Here is a 17,663-nt window from a genome sequence, read left to right as displayed (position 1 = left end):
TCTGGTTTGTGCTGGGTGGGACTATAATTTGTTTTTCAACAGGACAATGACCCAACCCACCTCCAGGCTGTGTAAGGGCTATTTGACCAAGAAGGAGAGTGATGGAGTGCTGCATCAGATGACCTGTCCTCCACAATCACCCGACCTCAACCCAATTGAGATGAGTTGGACTGCAGAAAAGAAGGGAAAGCAGCCAACAAGTGCTCAGCATATGTGGGAACTCCTTCAAGATTGTTGGAAAAGCATTCCAGGTGAAGCTGGTTGAGAGAATGTCAAAAGGTTGCAAAGCTGTCATCAAGGCAAAGGGTGGCTACTTTGAAGTATCTCAAATATAAAATATATTTTGATTTGTTTAAAACTTTTTTGCTTACTACGTGATTCCATATGTGTTATTTCATAGTTTTGATGTCTTCACTATTATTCTACAATGAAGAAAATAGTACAAATATAGTAATACCCTTAAATTAATAGGTGTTTCCAAACTTTTGACTGGTACTGTATATGCACGGCATTTCATTCTCCCTTGTGCTTAGATTCCATCCAGACAAAGAAAAACAATGGATTTCCATGCTATAACCCTGTTGGAATGTGTGGCTTCTGCACTGTCCCACGTGCAGTGTTAGCATTTCACCTTGCAATGTGGGGCGTTACTGTGGCTCTGCCGAAACATTTTCATTGGAAAACGGGTTGCAACTGCTTATGTAGCTTACAAGTGTTAGGGAGAAAACCTTACCTCAAGACAAAGCACTAACTTCGTAAAGATGGCGTCAGCTTGATTTCAGTGTTGTTGTCTATGTACATAAGAGGTGTGGCACATATCATTTTAGAGAGGTGAGGCATGACCCTTAGCCCTGAAGGTCACATCTACCGAGTGGTTAAGGTCAGGGTTGTGAGTAAGGTAAACTGGTCCTAGATCTGTAGTTAGGGTCAGCCTCTACCTCAAGCCCTGAGAGGGAGTCAGATGGTCTACCCTGATGCATTCAAGTCTGCAGGGAAAGAAAAAGTACAATTTTAAAATATCTGCCCTTTTTTCACAAGGGACACTTAAAGGATGGCTGAACAGTAATAGAACCCCTCTACATCTACCCCTCTCCTTTCTTCCCCCCACCCTCCTTTCTTCCCTTTCTCTCCATCCCTCTTTGTTCTCTTGAATCTAGCATACCAGTAGATAGATGACCCATCACCCCAACAAGGGAGAGATGTAGGATGAACGGTTTGTTCGAGGGCCCATAGTTTTCTTTTTGCTCATGAGGCATGATTTGGCTTCACAGCAGAACTTCTTGAAAGCGTGACTTATACTGTACCTGAATATAAGCACGGTATTGGTCATATCATGACCCACTTTCTGTCGTTGTGTTCAAGGCATTTCAAATTCTGCAATGTCTTTGAAACTATGCCCTCAGTTAAAACTTTGACAAATTTGTACTGCTCTTCCCAAATATTAGTTAACCCTATTGAATGGTCCTTGGCTTTTGTGGTTAGGATTACTTGCAGGGAGATCTGGACAATGAGTACTTCCTTATTTGGCTGGCAAGGAATGCCCTGGCCGAATGAAAGAAGGGCCAAGATTTTGTTACCCAGGAAATGAACTACAGTATTGGCTTGGTAGACTTGGGCTCGGTAGGAAGCGCTAAATATGCTGAAAGTTTGTAAGTACAGAAATGACATGCTAGCATAGTTGCGTGTACAATACAGTAGGGAGACTGTAGCTTGCTCCTATGCTGTATGTGTCTTGACAACAAACAATAGAGTTGGCTACATCACTTCCAGCATGGGGACGTGGCTGAGGAGACTGTGGCTTGGAAGGCTGTGGGCAAAGAAGACAGGGTTGGACATACAGTTAAATGTATGTATTTAGTTGTAGTCTAGTTTCAGTAGACTGGCTATACACCAGCAACACCAGTCACACAAAAAAAGGGATGCAATTTGGACTTTTAGTTCAAAATTACTATGTTTATCTAACCTAATTACAGATGGCAAAGACCCAGCTTTGCCAGAATATTACATATATGTGTTCTTAATCACTACTATTCTACCATAAGTGTTTATTTGGAGATGTTCAACTGGATGTTTGAACGTACTTCTGTCTTTTAAATGCTAGCAGGCCGTGCTGTGTAGTGAAGGCACATGGAGCAGTGGTGTGACGCAGGAAAGGCTCGGGTGACTGTGTGTCTGAGACGGCCTGTCTGGGTTCACCAAGGCCGACCCATTTTTAAATGCAAACACTCGATACTGCACCAGCACCATGGCCCCAAGAGCCATGCATCCATAAAGTGTGTGCACCCAGATAGCATGCAGTGCAGCCAAGTTGCAAATGAAAACCATCCAAAAATGGCCAGCAGCAGCTGTATGGATTGATGTTGGCTGTAGGGGTGATTTTTGTCATTTGGTTTGGTGGGTGTCATCACTTTTCTATGGCCTACCTGCGCAGACGGAAGCAGTTTCAGTCCATTACTTTTTTTGATGTCATTTTCCATACTGTCGGACTCCGACAGTGCATGTTGAACAACACACTAGGTTTTATACTGAAGAAAAATATAAACGCAACATGCAACAATTTCAATGATTTCATGAGGAAATCAGTCAATTGAAATAAACGAATTAGGCCCTAATCTATGGATTTCACTTGTCTGGGCAGGGGCGCAACCAATCAGAATGAGTTTTTCCCCACAAAAGGGCTTTATTACAGCTGGAAATACTCCTCAGTTTCATCAGCTGTCCGGGTGGCTGGTCTCAGATGACCCCACAGGGGAAGCCGGATGTGGAAGTCCTGGGCTGGCGTGGTTTACACGTGGTTTGCGGTTGTGAGGCCGGTTGGACATACTGTCAAATTCTCTCAAACGACGTTGGAGTCGAGTCGGCTTATGGTAGAGAAATGAACATTCAATTCTCTGGCAACAGCTCTGGTGGACATTCCTGCAGTCAGCATGCCAATTGCACGCTCCCTCAACTTGAGACATCTGTGGCAATGTGTTATCTTGGCTAAGGATAAATGTTCACTAACAGGGACTTAAACACATTTGTGCACACAGTTTGAAAGAAATAAGCTTATTGTGCCTATGGAAAAAAATCTGGGATATTTATTTCAGCTCGTGAAACATGGGACCAACACTTTACATGTTGCATTTATTTTTTGTTCAGTATACAACATTTAATGAGCATCATTAGGTCTCAAGCGCATGCAGCATTCGATCTGGATTGGAGAACCACTGCCAGTCCTGTCTGCCCCTTTGTTTCCAGTTCACTTCACCCACTTCCCCCCCAATGTCCCAATGGCATGGGGAATTATCCCAGATACTTTCATCCTAGAATCAATCAGTTGCTTTGGTATAACTTCCACTGCTGTTGTTTCTCTTGAGACTCCCTATCTTGGACTGGGAACAGTCTGACGAAAGTCCTCCTTATGCACATGGATCTGCGTCCAAATGGCACACTATTCCCTACATAGTGCACTACGTTTGACCACACCCTATGGGGATAGGGTTCTATATGGGACACAGCCCTGGCCTCATTCTGTTTGCCCTCTCTTCCATCCTGTCTGGGCAGAGTGGTGCTGAAGGATCTAGGCTAGATTAGCTGTATGCAAACTAGGTTAAAGTAGAGGGGCGGGGAGAGGCTTTCTGTACCAAGAGGAGAGGGTTGCCAGTGCATATTCTGTCCCAATGCTTTTTTTCTTAGATGAGACGCCTGGCTGGTTCATGTACATTCATGATGGCTGACTGTCTGTGATTCTGCGTTTCACTGTGGATTAGTGTAGTGTATTGGGTGTCCCAGCAGCACAGCACAGGGCGGCTCTGAGGTCCTGTAGGGGAGGGGTGGGAGGCCCGGTTACTGGATTTCTGAACTGTAGCCTTAGTAACCACAGTAGCTAGCTATATTTCCTGCTATAGCTACTGCGTCTCTCCGCTGTGGGACATACTGTTGACACAAAGCTTGTCAGAAAACTGCCCATTTTATTTGGCCTTAATACCCGCCAGATACCGTATGTGTTTTTCGTCAACACCCAACTCAAGTTTTGGTATGTTAAGGCTTGTACTAGTCTACATTGGCACTAAACTAGCATCTACTGTAACAGTTAAAGTAAATTGACTGCAATATTTCCACCATGTCCCAGTTTCTCATTGGCTGCAGGTTGAGTTGCTACCTGTAAAGGAAAGGCAGGACAAGTGGTTGCTATGGCGACAGCAAACAGGAAATGCCCTCGGGTAATGTCCAGAAGCCTTCCTGCAGTGTGTCGATTGTTGTCGCCCGCCTAAGGCTGCAGTGCAGGGAAACTCCGCTCATTGTGAGGCTGTGGACGGAGTCTCCATCCACTCTCACAATGCTCCCTTTCATTGCGAGGGGAGCGGTGAGGGGGGCTTCTGCCAAGCAGCTCAACCGTAAATGCTCCCTGGATAAAGATGCTTTGTCCCAAACAACTCCTGCTGCAACCCAAGGTCTTATTCTAAACTATTCCCGAATCTGTAATAGCCCAGATCAGGTGAAACCACTCCTGGAATGATGATTAGCTGGACCTTTATACTGGTATCAATGCATGCAGTCATCCACCTGTTAAGAGTATTTGTCTTATGCTTATTCTGCATCGAATTATGCATAATCTGCATTTATGGCATCAAGTTTTTTTCCTAATGGATTTCGATAATATCTACTGTATCCTATTGCTAACCTCTGACTACTTCATGCTAATATACTGAAGAAAAATATAAACGCAACATGTGTTGGTCCCATGTTTCATGAACTGAAATACACACAAGAAATGCATTGATAAGTGTTTGTCTGTAATCAATCCCTTTAGTGGAGAAAAACAAATTCTGATTGGCTGGGCCTGGCTCCCCACATGACTGTGACCCTGCCCTGTCATGTGAAATCCATAAATTAAGGCCTAATGAATTTATTTCAATTGACTGATTTCCTTACATTAACGCTAATTTAGTAAAAATCATTGAAATTGTTGCATTTATATTTTTGTTCAATATATGTAATATCCTGTTACTATGTTTTCTGTGTCACTTGAATTCCTGTCTCTACCAGTCTGACTATTTCAAATGTGTTCCTTAGAGAAATCTTTCCCGGAATTTTTTCCCTCCTTAATCCTGAGTCCTTAGTAAAGGTGCAGCTCCTTGTGCTTTTGTAGTCCATCCTTTGATTGTGGGGCCCAAAATCCTACAGAGAGCTGTTGTCCTGGAGCTCAGCCCCTCAACCAGCTTTAGCAGGGGTTTGTTTGCAACTCTCACACTGAAGAAAGAAAGAGAATGGGCCCGACAGGAGGGAATCCCGTCTTTATTGCATTCCCCCTCACAACCCAACTGTGACAATAACTGGATGAGTTTGTGTGTAGTGTGTACTCTAACGTTGTGTGTATGTATGTATGTATGTATGTATGTATGTATGTATGTATGTATGTATGTATGTATACATACATACATACATACATACATACATACATACATACATACATACATACATACATACATACATACATACATACATACATACATACATACATACATACATACATACATACATACATACATACATACACTCAAGGTTCATTGAAGTCAGTGGTCATCAATTACATTGTAAAAATCCCAATCTAAACAAAGAACATATGCAACAGGCTATATTTGGTGGCTAATTTGTCTACATGTGAAGGGGGCACCATAGTGTACTGTAAAACGAAACCGCGTCAGCACTTTCTGGAATACCTATTATGCCCCCCCCGCCTCTCTGAGTCCTTTCTCTCTTTCATTCGTTCGCTCATTCTCCTTTCTCTCTCTCTTCTCATTCCTGCGTCTCTCTAATGAATACTTGGAGAATGTAGACAAAGCGGGTGTATTGAGAGACTGGCTGTGGCCAGACTGGATTCTCCCTTTTCTTTGCTAAGTCTTTTGTTACACTGCTGCACCACCACTTTTAGCGGCGATGTCAAATAAAATAAAAAGTCGTTATCCAGCGATTTGTTATTGGCATCTCGGGAATCGCGTTAGTTTATGGTTACATACTAGAAGGCATGATTACTTTTGTAGTTGTGAATCGGTTATGATAGAATTAAAACAATGTCATTCTAGCCATTACAATTTGATCATTTATCCACGGTTTTATTGAATGTATTGAATTTGCCACCAAATATAGCCTGTTGCATATGTTCTATGTTTAGATTGGGATTTTTACAAACAATGTCATTGATGACCACTGACTTCAATTAACCTCGAGTGGAAATTTAGCAGTAGAACTAATGACGATGCTTTGATGAAACTGTACTGCAGTATGCTCAACATACACTGCTGTGTGCTCAGTGTCTCTCCCTAGTGGCCACACGAGAATAGTGTATGTCTGCCCATTCAGGCACTGTAGGAATGAATGAAGAAAGAGGCGATCTGTGATTCAATTTAAATTAATTTAAAAGTTTTAAAAAAAATGGTATATCCCCTTTCAATGGCAAAACGGAGAGTGTGGAAATAAATGATTCATAACTGGGTGTATGTAGTATATTTCAACATATTCCTATAGCACACTGCATGAGGGAGGGGTCCTTTTCATTCAAGCAGACTCATTATAGTCCCCTCCTAGGCAGGGGAGTCTGCTCATATAGCTGCAGTATGTGCCCCCTCTACTGGCCATTGTAGTACTACTACTGCTCCCAGCAAGCGATTACCCCCTGTTAGCCCCCTTCTCCCCTGTGCTACAGAATGGGTCATGGCCGTTTGGTGATACTGGTTGGCCTATTGGTGCGGGAGACTGCGGGGGTCCAGCAAGGGGTACTTCTGCGCACAAGCCATCCGTGCCCCTTCCTGAACGGTCGGATCCCTTTGTTATCTTTTGACGCCCACGTGCCATTTGCTGGAGAAACAAGGACAACGGTTTATCTCTGACTCTGCTTGTTTTAAGGTGATTTGTTTGGTGCTTCTTGACTGTACACCAGAGCAGATGTATGTTATATAATATAACATTTTAGATTATTTTTTAAATTATTCTATGCATAAAAGAGATGCACAGTTTAACTATCGTAATCATTCACTGCATCTTAATATGGGGCTGATGGATGGAGTCAACCATTAAACCCCAAGATCTATGGGGCTTTGCAGCACAGCTACTGTAGAGCACAACGTTGGGAGGCATTTCACTCATCTCAACAGTAGGTGTCGCCACCAATAAGGGAAAGCCCAAAGGGCACAATTAAAACAGGGATGAGGAGGACAGAGCACGCTGCTCAATAGATGGATTGCAATTCGACTCAAACACCAGTCAGTCAATAACTGTGGAATGATAATATGGCATCATTAGCTGACCTATCCTAGGAATTCTGTATGTTTTTATTTGGAACATGGTTGTCTGTTGCTGACTGTTTCTGACATAATGACCATGCAGACATCTTTCTCAGTTTCCTCCTGCTAGTTAAATGATGAATGGTGCTGGGTGCCACTGCTCCCTCCAATAGGGATCAGAGGCACTCTAGGAAGGTCACAGGTTGAGACCTCTGACCTAGGTGTTTACAGGCCCACGTACCAGCTGGCCCTTTACTACAATAACTGAACCGCACTGCTGTCACTTGTTGAAGAATGGCTCCCTCACTTGCGAGACCGCTGAAGTCCAAGCTCCGAGTCTGGGGTGAAGTGGGAACTAGATGCCCCTTTAATACAGACAGTACTCCCCTCCCCCAGTGCTGTCCCATCCCCTCCCATCTCCCCTGCCATTTCAGTAGAAAACCCTTGCATCAAATCCATTTTGGAGGAGACTGACGACAGAGAGCATTGGGGTAAACTATTTGTCCATTTCCTTTTTCTGCTGTCAGGTTTGTGATCCGTTTGAATCAGAGGGGTTTGTTGGAACTGTTTGAGTCCTTCACTCTGGGGCATCTGGTTTTAAACCTTTTATTCATTGAAGTGGTTGATATTGTTCCCTCCTCCCATCTCTAACCCACCACCGCCACTACCATTTCTCACCTTGGCCACAGATCACAGAGCTGCTGGTGATAATGGTAACAACTGGCATGTGTCATAAGCCGGATGCCCTTTGATCCTGCCCCACTTCAACGCCGCTTTGTCATTCAAATGGGCTCATTAATAATTCAACCCCTTGGATGGAGGGAAGGAGGGCGGAGAAAGGGGGGAGAAGTCTGTGAGTCAGAAATATGACCTGCGGCTATGTCTGCAACCCAGACAGGGCTCTCCACTTTTTAGTAACCCGACCATGAGACAGACTAACAAAGGCTCCGGGGTGAAGCTTCCCCTAGGTACAGAGCTAGGATCAGCTTCCCCTCCCCCAATCCTAACCTTAACAATTAGTGGGGAAATGCAAAAACTGACCCAGGATCACTGTCTAGGGCCCGCTTCATCCTATATCTAACAAAGGGAAGAGAGGAGAGAACCCCTGGACCTTTCTGAATGCCCCTCGGACAAAGCCAGGCTAAAGCCAGATATGGGATTTGTCCCTACGTAGTCCACCACCTTTTGAGTGCACTATAGGGAATAGGGTGCCATTTTGGGACACAGACATTGAAAGACAGGAAGTGAAGGTGTTCTGAAGGAGGCCCTTTCCCATTGTGAAGTGGGCTTTGGAGGCAGAACGGATATTAGCAGGCTCATTAGACATGGTGGTGCACACAGCTGTGTCCAACCAGGAACTGTTCTTTGTTTTTGGATACAGAGTCTGAATCTTTTCCTCGCTGGCCAATGATCGTGCTTTAGGCCGTGTTACCATGATAGTTATCTATATCACGATATTGTGTATAGATGACAGATGGCTTTTCCGCTACATTTGTGATCCTGTTATTTGAGAGGCAACAGTCGGACACATAGGTTGTAGTGATTTAGGTTTGACACTGTGTGCCCTAGGTTTGTAATATACAGTGTGTCCCATTTAAGAGCCACTTGTCCTTTTTTTGAGAATCAATCGTGCTGAGGGGTTGACCGTGGCCTCTGGGCTCGTTGCTAGGGGGTGGGAATGGCTAACTGAAGATAACCTCCCCAGTCCCTGTTCTCAAACAGCCAGGCACACAGCATGCCCTTATCTACCAATGGAATGCAACAGCTGTGGTGGGGGGGCCGGCGGGTGGGCCGGCTCAAACCCCCCTGCCGGGGCCCCCACTCCCCCTCTTCGCCGGGCTCCTGCTCCTGAAAGGCAGCTCAACTAAAAAGTGTGCTACGAGACAGTGAGAGCCTCGGCAGGGCTGCACTGCAAAAACACAGAGGTTGAGAGGGTTAAGAGAGAACGAAGGCGAGGGAGAGAGCTGGAAAAGAGCACAAAGAGGAGGAAAGTGGAGCAAGGGAGGGGATTTGAACGCCCGGGTGAGGGGGAAGAGAGGCAGAGGGAGAGGGAAAGACAAAAGAAAGAGAGGGAGACGTAGTAGGAGCAGGGGGAAGCGAGGGGACGGAGCAAATGGCTACGGAGGAGACGGCAGGGGGAGCGCGCAAAGCCACCAAGAGCAAACTGTTTGAGTTCCTGGTCCATGGAGTGGTGAGTAGCCTTGTAGCGCTCTCTCATTGAGAGCGAGAGAACCAGACCCCGGCGTGTTATGTGTGACTACTCAAGCATGTTTGTGTGTGTGAGGGGGAGAGCTTCGGCACAACGCAGATGCGGTCTGTGTGTGAGAGCGAGATAGCTGAGAAAGCCATCCAATGTGAAGGTTATTTCCAGTCCCCCTGAATCCCACACTCGTTTCCTTTTGAAGACTGGAGGGAAGGAGAGAGAGAGGGAGCAGAGTGTCACAGCAATTTGTAATACAAAAAGAGGGAGAAGGAAAGAAGAGAGCGTGGGGCTAGTAGCAGCCCCCCCCCCCAGACTACCAGAGCACACTGAGCATGCTTGGAGTCAAAGGCAACCAGTGAGTGGGGGAAGCGACCAGCTCATTCAAAACAGTCTCAGAGCAGTCGTAAGATGAGCACGCTGCAATGATCATTTGAACATATATGGTCATGTGGCTTCGGTTTGAATGAATGTTTTTGGAACTTGCTTCAGTGGGGATAACAAATGCTTGAAATGCAGGAAGTTGAGCTTATTTAATCTTACTTAAAATAAATCATTAGTGAGCGAATTTCACATGGTTGGGGGAAAGGCATAAGGTTAGTCACTGCTGTCATAACATATGGAGTATTAACTGACCTGGGAATACCACTGTGGCTTGTTTTTGGTAACAAAATGATGATAAGCAGAATGCTGTGATTGTGGAGTTGTTATGAATGTGTGTGTGTGTGTGTGTTTTGTTTAGACTGACATAGTTAAAACCCAAAGACATCAGGTTGTCATAGAGATTGTTCCTTATCGAGTCCCAGAAGTGGGCATCTATGTCTTCGCAAATCCATCTATTACAAGTTATAAGGCCTATGACTAAATCAAAATTATATCAAAATTGTATTGGACATTTTAAAGGCATGCTCCGGTACTTTGGTGACTAAGAAAGTCTTTTTTTAAACCTCCCGCTTTGGGCTGGATGTGACAATGTTGTAACTGCGTTCTTCGTTTGTTGAAAGAGAGTCGGACCGAAATGCAGCGTGGTGGTTACTCATGTCTTTAATAAATGATTGCGATACATGAAATAACTATACAAATACAAAACAACAAACGGAATTTAGAAATCTAATTACAGCCTATCTGGTGAACACTACACAGAGACAGGAACAATCACCCACGAAATACAAGGTGAAACCCAGGCTACCTAAATATGGTTCCCCATCAGAGACAACAAGAATCACCTGACTCTGATTGAGAACCGCCGCAGGCAGCCAAGCCTATACTAGACACACCCCTAATCAACCACAATCCCAATGCCTACAAAAACCCCAATACGACAATACAATATCCCCATGTCACACCCTGGCCTGAACAAATAATAAAGAAAACACAAAATACTAAGACCAAGGCGTGACAGAACCTCCCCCCCCTAAGGTGCGGACTCCCGGACGCACCTCAAAACCATAGGGATGGTCCGGGTGGGCGTCTGTCCATGGTGGCGGTTCCGGCTCGGGACGTGGACCCCACTCCATTAATGTCCTAGTTCCTCCCCTTCGCGTCCTGGGATAATCCACCCTCGCCGCCGACCATGGCCTAATAGTCCTCACCCAGAACCCCACTGAACTGAGGAGCAGCTCGTGACTGAGGGGCAGCTCGGGACTGAGGGGCAGCTCAGGACTGAGGGGCAGCTCGGGACTGAGGGGCAGCTCGGGACTGAGGGGCAGCTCGGGACTGAGGGGCAGCTCGGGACTGAGGGGCAGCCCGGAACTGAGGGGCAGCCCGGGACTGAGGGGCAGCTCGGGACTGAGAGAATGCCCAGTACAGAGAGGAAGCCCAGTACAGAGAGGAAGCCCAGGAAGCCCAGTACTGAGAGGAAGCCCAGTACTGAGATGAAGCTCAGGCAGGTAGTAGGCTCCGGTAGATCCTGGCTGGCTGGCGGATCTGGAAGATTCTGGTTGACGAGCAGATCTGGAAGAGACTGGTTGACTGGCAGATCTGGAAGAGACTGGTTGACTGGCAGATCTGGAAGAGACTGGTTGACTGGCAGATCTGGAAGAATCTGGTTGACTGGCAGATCTAGCTGCTCTATGCAGACTGACAGCTCCTTGCAGACTGACAGCTCTGGCTGCTCCATGCAGGCTGACAGCTCCTTGCATACTGACAGATCCTTGCAGACTGGCAGCACTTTGCAGACTGACATCTCTGGCTGCTTCATGCAGACTGACAGCTCTGGCTGCTTCATGCAGACTGACAGCTCTGGCTGCTTCATGCAGACTGACAGCTCTGGCTGCTTCATGCAGACTGACAGCTCAGGCTGCTCCGAACAGGCAGGAGGCTCCGACAGCGCAGCAGAGGAGAAAGGCTCTGATAGCGCTGAACAGACAGGAGACTCCAGCAGCGCTTTAGAGGAGGAAGGCTCTGATAGCGCTGAACAGGCGGGAGACTCCAGCAGCGCTGTAGAGGAGGAAGGCTCTGATAGCGCTGAACAGACAGGAGACTCCAGCAGCGCTGTAGAGGAGGAAGGCTCTGATAGCGCTGAACAGGCGGGAGACTCCAGCAGCGCTGTAGAGGAGGAAGGCTCTGGCTGCGCTGAACAGGCGGGAGACTCCGACAGCACAGGAGAGGCGAGAGGCACTGTAGGCCTGATGCGTGGTGCTGGCACTGGTGATACTGGAGCGAGGACACGCACAGGAAGCCTGGTACGGGGAGCTGCTACCGGAGGACTGGTGTGTGGAGGTGGCTCTGGATAGACCGGACCGTGCAGGCGCACTGGAGCTCTTGAGCACCGAGCCTGCCCAACCTTACCTGGCTCGATGCCCACTCTAGCCCGGCCAATACGAAGGGCTGGTATGAACCGTACCGGGCTATGCACCCGCACTGGAAACACCCTGGAAACACCGCTCCATAGCATAACACGGTGCCTGCCCTGTCTCTCTAGCCCCCCGGTAAGCACAGGGAGTTTGCGCAGGTCTCCTACCTGGCGTAGCCATACTCCCTGTAAGCCACCCCCCCAATAAATTTTTGGGGCTGATTCCCGGGCTTCCATCCACGTCGCCGTGCTGCCTCCTCATATTCACCAGGCTGTGCCCAGGGTCCTTTTCCGTCCATTTCTTCCTCCCATGTCCAATTCTCCAAGTGGTGCAGCCTCTCCCACTGCAGCTGCTCCTCACGATTAACAGGGAGAGTTGGCTCAGGTCTGACTCCTGACTTAGCCACTCTCCCTCTGAGCCCCCCAATAATCTTTTGGGGCTGCTTTTCGGGCTTCCTTGCCAACCGTGTTTTTCTCTTCGACTCCATTCTCCTATAGCCCTCTTCGCACTGCTCCAGCGAATCCCAGGCGGGCGCCGGCACTCTCTCTGGGTCGACCGCCCACCTGTCTATTTCTTCCCACGTAGTATACTCCATACCTCTGCTGTCCATAACGTCTTCCCTTCGCTGCTCATGCTGTCGCTGCCTGTTAACACGCTGCTCGGTCAGTGTGTGGTGGGTGATTCTGTAACGGCGTTCTTCGTTTGTTGAAAGAGAGTCGGACCGAAATGCAGCGTGGTGGTTACTCATGTCTTTAATAAATGATCGCGATACATGAAATAACTATACAAATACAAAACAACAAACGGAACGAGAAATCTAATTACAGCCTATCTGGTGAACACTACACAGAAACAGGAACAATCACCCACGAAATACAAGGTGAAACCTAGGCTACCTAAATACGGTTCCCCATCAGAGACAACAAGAATCACCTGACTCTGATTGAGAACCGCCTCAGGCAGCCAAGCCTATACTAGACACACCCCTAATCAATCAGAATCCCAATGCCTACAAAAACCCCAATACGACAATACAATATCCCCATGTCACACCCTGGCCTGAACAAATAATAAAGAAAACACAAAATACTAAGACCAAGGCGTGACAAATGTGTAGTTCATACACGTATAATGGATGAGCGGAATTACTGCCTTACCTCAATTAGCCACGAAATCCCTAGTTTGAAAGCGACTGTTTTCTTGAACCCGTGCCACACCATTTCAAATTAGGGATTTTGTGGATAATTGAGGTAAGACAGTAATTCTGCTCATAGATCATGCATGTATGAACTACACATGGACACATCCAGCCCAAAGCGGGAGGTTTTAAAAAAGACCTAAGGTTATCCAATAGGTTTCCTGGGCCCCGGAGTTTTTCCTGATCTGGTAATAGGCTAATCTAACCAACTCCGGACCCTAATTGTAGCATATGACATAGTAATAAGGTAGCTGTGTAAGGGCTATGATGGCACCAGGTACGTTTTGTAATCAGGTCATATGGTTTTTATTTAAAAAAACTCAGGGAAAAACTCCTGGCCTTATGGAGGATGAAAACATTAAAACCCTTTACACGACAAAGAGACAACACCTGCGATTGAACAAAAACGAACAGGGCTGAGCTCGCTGTATGCAGGGTTTCATCATGTAGGCCTTGGTATCTGTAATTAAAAAGATACTCATCCAGTCAGTCATTTTGGATTAAAAAGGCCTAGGTAGCCTAGCCACCCGAAGTGTGAATATCAACCAAATTTGATCGCATTTTCTCAGAACACAAGTAAATAGGGCTATTTTAGGCTATAAATACATACCGTAGGCTACAAAAAACATGATGTTACTTTTCCCCTGGCCCAGATGGGATCAGAACGCATAGGCTTCTCTAGGCTACCTGCAGCTGTGGTTGTTATCAGTAGGCTACAGTTGATCAGACTAATTGTACACGTTGACATATCATGAGGCAATTTCTTTTTTTGTTGTTGGTGGTGGCGGGTATGAGCTTCCATATAAAACAGCTTGTCATGGTAAATTCACTTATACCCACATTTTCAGTCACAATTTTCACGATATTGAAGCCTAAAATGATAAAAGTGAAGCCTGGTTTGTTGTAATGTTGTGAGGTAGGCCCACTGTACTTTTTTTATTTGTATGAGAGGGTTAATCGTTAAGTTTTGATTGTCTAACGTCACTTGATGAAGACATGGCTCGTATAGCAACTCTGTGCTTTTGTCTTGAAGCTAAAATAAAAAAGAGTGTAGCCTACAGACCAGAAAATAAACCCTTTAATTGTCTGGGCCACAGGAGGCTGCTGAGGGGAGAACGGCACATAACAATGTCTGGAACCAAGCGAATGGAATGGTATCAAACACATGTGTTGGATACCGTTCCATTGAATCCGTTCCAGTCCTTACTATGAGGCCGTCCTCCCCAATTAAGGTGCCACCAAGCCGCCTGTGGTCCGCACATAAAATCAGCAAAAAAAGAAACGTCCTCTCACTGTCAACTACGTTTATTTTCAGCAAACTTAACGTGTAAATATTTGTATGAACATAACAAGATTCAACAACTGAGACATAAACTGAACAAGTTCCACAGACATGTGACTAACAGAAATGGAATAATGTGAATAAAGGGGGGGTGGTCAAAATCAAAAGTATCAGTCAGTATCTGTTGTGGCCACCAGCTGCAATAAGTACTGCAGTGCATCGCCTCCTCATGGACTGCACCAGATTCGCCAGTTCTTGCTGTGAGATGTTACCCCACTCTTCCACCAAGGCACCTGCAAGTTCCCAGACATTTCTAGGGGGAATGGCCCTAGCCCTCACCCTCCGATCCAACAGGTCCCAGACGTGCTCAATGGGATTGAGATCTGTGCTCTTCACTGGCCATGGCAGAACACTGACATTCCTGTCTTGCAGGAAATCACGCACAGAACGTGCAGTATGGCTGGTGGCATTGTCATGCTGGAGGGTCATGTCAGGATGAGCCTGCAGGAAGGGTACCACATGAGGAAGGAGGATGTCTTCCCTGTAACGCACAGCGTTGAGATTTCCTGCAATGACAACAAGCTCAGTCCGATGATGCTGTGGCACACTGCCCCAGACCATGACGAACCCTCCACCTCTAAATCGACCCCGCTCCAGAGTACAGGCCTTGGTGTAACGCTCATTCCTTCGGCGTTAAACGAGAATCCGACCATCACCCCTGGTGAGACAAAACCTCAACTCATCAGTGAAGAGCACTTTTTGCCAGTCCTGTCTGATCCAGCAACAGTGGGTTTGTGCCCATAGGTGACGTTGTCTTAGGCATCTCACAGTTTGAACGTTGCAATTTATTGCCCTGACCACATCTGCAGTCCTCATGTCTCCTTGCAGCATGCCCAAAGCACATTCATGCAGATGAGCAGGGACCCTGGGCATCTTTCTTTTGGTGTTTTTCAGAGTCAGTAGAAAGGCCTCTTTAGTGTCCTAAGTTTTCATAACTGTGACCTTAATTGCCTACCGTCCGTAAGCTGTTACTGTCTTAACGACCGTTCCACAGGTGCATGTTCATTAATTGTTTATGGTGCATTGAACAAGCATGGGGAACAGTCTTTAAACCCTTTACAATGAAGATCTGTGAAGTTATTTAGATCATCTTTGAATGACAGGGTCCTGAAAAAGTATATATATTTTTTTGCTGAGTTTACATGCTTGTGAATTGTTGCATTATTCAAGAGTGTAATAAGGTTTTGAAGAAAAATTTCAGTCATTGTTGAATAGTTTGTGCTTACTGGCTAGTGGCTACTGTCATATTCACGGTCCATTTGAGCTGCGGACCAAGAATGTGACGTTGCCAGCCACAACGAAAGGTAAGGCAAGGATGTCATGTGAATTGAAGAGTAGAGTTCTCTTTCTCCACTCAGACTCTCCTTCATATCTTGTAGTGGGAATAGGGCAAGGGTACAGTACCTTGCCAGGGTTATGTTCAGGCTTTTTAGGGGCTGTATAAGGTTTAACCCAGCACAGACTTAGGGAAACAATGAGCAGAGGCGATGGATGAGCCAGATGACTATCCTCTCAACAGACCAAATAACCTTGATGAGTCTCCCTCTCTCTTGCACTATTCCATGCCAAATATTTCACCTGCTTATTTTCCTTCATACCTGCCTCTTCTCTCAATAGATTTGAAGGAGTGGAATCGTCTTGATTATCATATTCACTGCCGGCGAGTTACGAGACTCCGGCTCACTGTGAAGACTGCCGAGTAGGGAAATATTTTGACGTACGGGCAGGAATCTTTCAATTTTGTTAGTGTGTGGGGAGCAGTGACGCTTTACTTTCTGTTTCACTCCCACGATGCATCCCAAATGGCAACCGATTCCCCATAGGGTATAGTCCAATAGGGCTCTGGTCAAAGGTAGTGCACTATAAAGGGAAAAAGGTGCCGTTTGAGACTCACCCCGATGAACATTTACCACAGTTAGGTAAAGACAACACTACCCTCCCTCCAGAGATAGAACATCTGAAAGGCCAGCTACATTCCTTCAGAAACAGACACATACACTGTTGCACGGATGTGGAGCTGTGAAGGTCGTGGTGTTCCAGCCTCCGGCAGGAATGTGTACGTGTGTGTGTGTGTGTGTGTGTGTGTGTGTTTCAGTCAGTGGGGGGAGAGGTCTCTTGGAGATGGGTTTGGAGGCCTGGTTGGTAGGCGGCCCTGAGAACTGGAGCCTCTCTCCTCCTCCTCCTGTACATGTTTAGATGTGGAGATCACAGAGGGCCTTTGTCTGTGGGGGGGATACAGGCCCTTCAGCGCTCTGCGTGGGAGACGTGGATAAGCCCAAGAGTGTGTGTATGTGTGTGTGACTGCTATCGTGAACTTTGCCCTGCCCTCCTAGAAGATTCTATTACTGAGCTTCTCCACCATTGCGGTGAGCTATGGGTCAGATAAAATGCCTCAGTGGCTTTTCCTCACCCAGAGATTTTAGTCCTAGGAATCATCCACAGTGCAGTCCATTGAATCACATTTTTAGTTCTGTGGGTTAACTTCACTGTGGCCTCTCCAAATCCAATCACCTCTCCTACAGAGACCATCACAGGTCTCAGATATCCATCCACATGGCAGATTAGATTGCTGCCTGGCTGGCTGGCAGAGTTGCGGTGGAGTGAATTCAGTGTATCAGATATGGGGTGCTGTTGGCATGGATTTGTAGGGAATTTGGGGGGACAATACTAAAGAGGAGGACCACTCAATAGAGCACATCATATTATCCAATAGGGCACGTCCTTCTTTAGACTTCAGAGGAACCCAGTTGGTTGACCCATTTTATTCGCTTGCGGTGTGTTATAGAGTCTGGATGTCATTTTTGCCCGTTTTCTACACGTACAATCGGTGTTCAGAGGTACTAAGTACTCTCGGCCCGGCAGC

At 46.4% G+C, this 17,663-nt stretch overlaps 1 protein-coding gene across 5 annotated transcripts in view; it reads left to right on the top strand.

Annotated features, from left to right (window-relative positions):
• LOC118373237 (SWI/SNF-related matrix-associated actin-dependent regulator of chromatin subfamily D member 3-like) overlaps window positions 1–17,663 on the top strand; it is a 51,504-nt gene that overhangs the window by 9,751 nt on the left and 24,090 nt on the right. Inside the window, exon 1 of one of the 5 annotated variants that reach the window (XM_035759327.2) lies at window positions 9,127–9,456. The exons of 3 other annotated variants lie outside the window; for them this stretch is intronic. In XM_035759327.2, the coding sequence (XP_035615220.1) occupies window positions 9,379–9,456 (78 nt within the window). In that variant the 5' untranslated portion in view covers window positions 9,127–9,378. Of the gene's footprint in view, window positions 1–9,126; window positions 9,457–17,663 lie in introns of those variants that run through there. One more of the 5 variants, XM_035759368.2, reaches the window with a different exon arrangement.

Source organism: Oncorhynchus keta, chromosome 4, assembly GCF_023373465.1.
Source record: "Oncorhynchus keta strain PuntledgeMale-10-30-2019 chromosome 4, Oket_V2, whole genome shotgun sequence".
Lineage (NCBI taxonomy): Eukaryota > Metazoa > Chordata > Actinopteri > Salmoniformes > Salmonidae > Oncorhynchus > Oncorhynchus keta.
The sequence above is the reverse complement of the archived record's forward strand: the minus strand, read 5'-3'. Positions and strand labels throughout refer to the sequence as shown.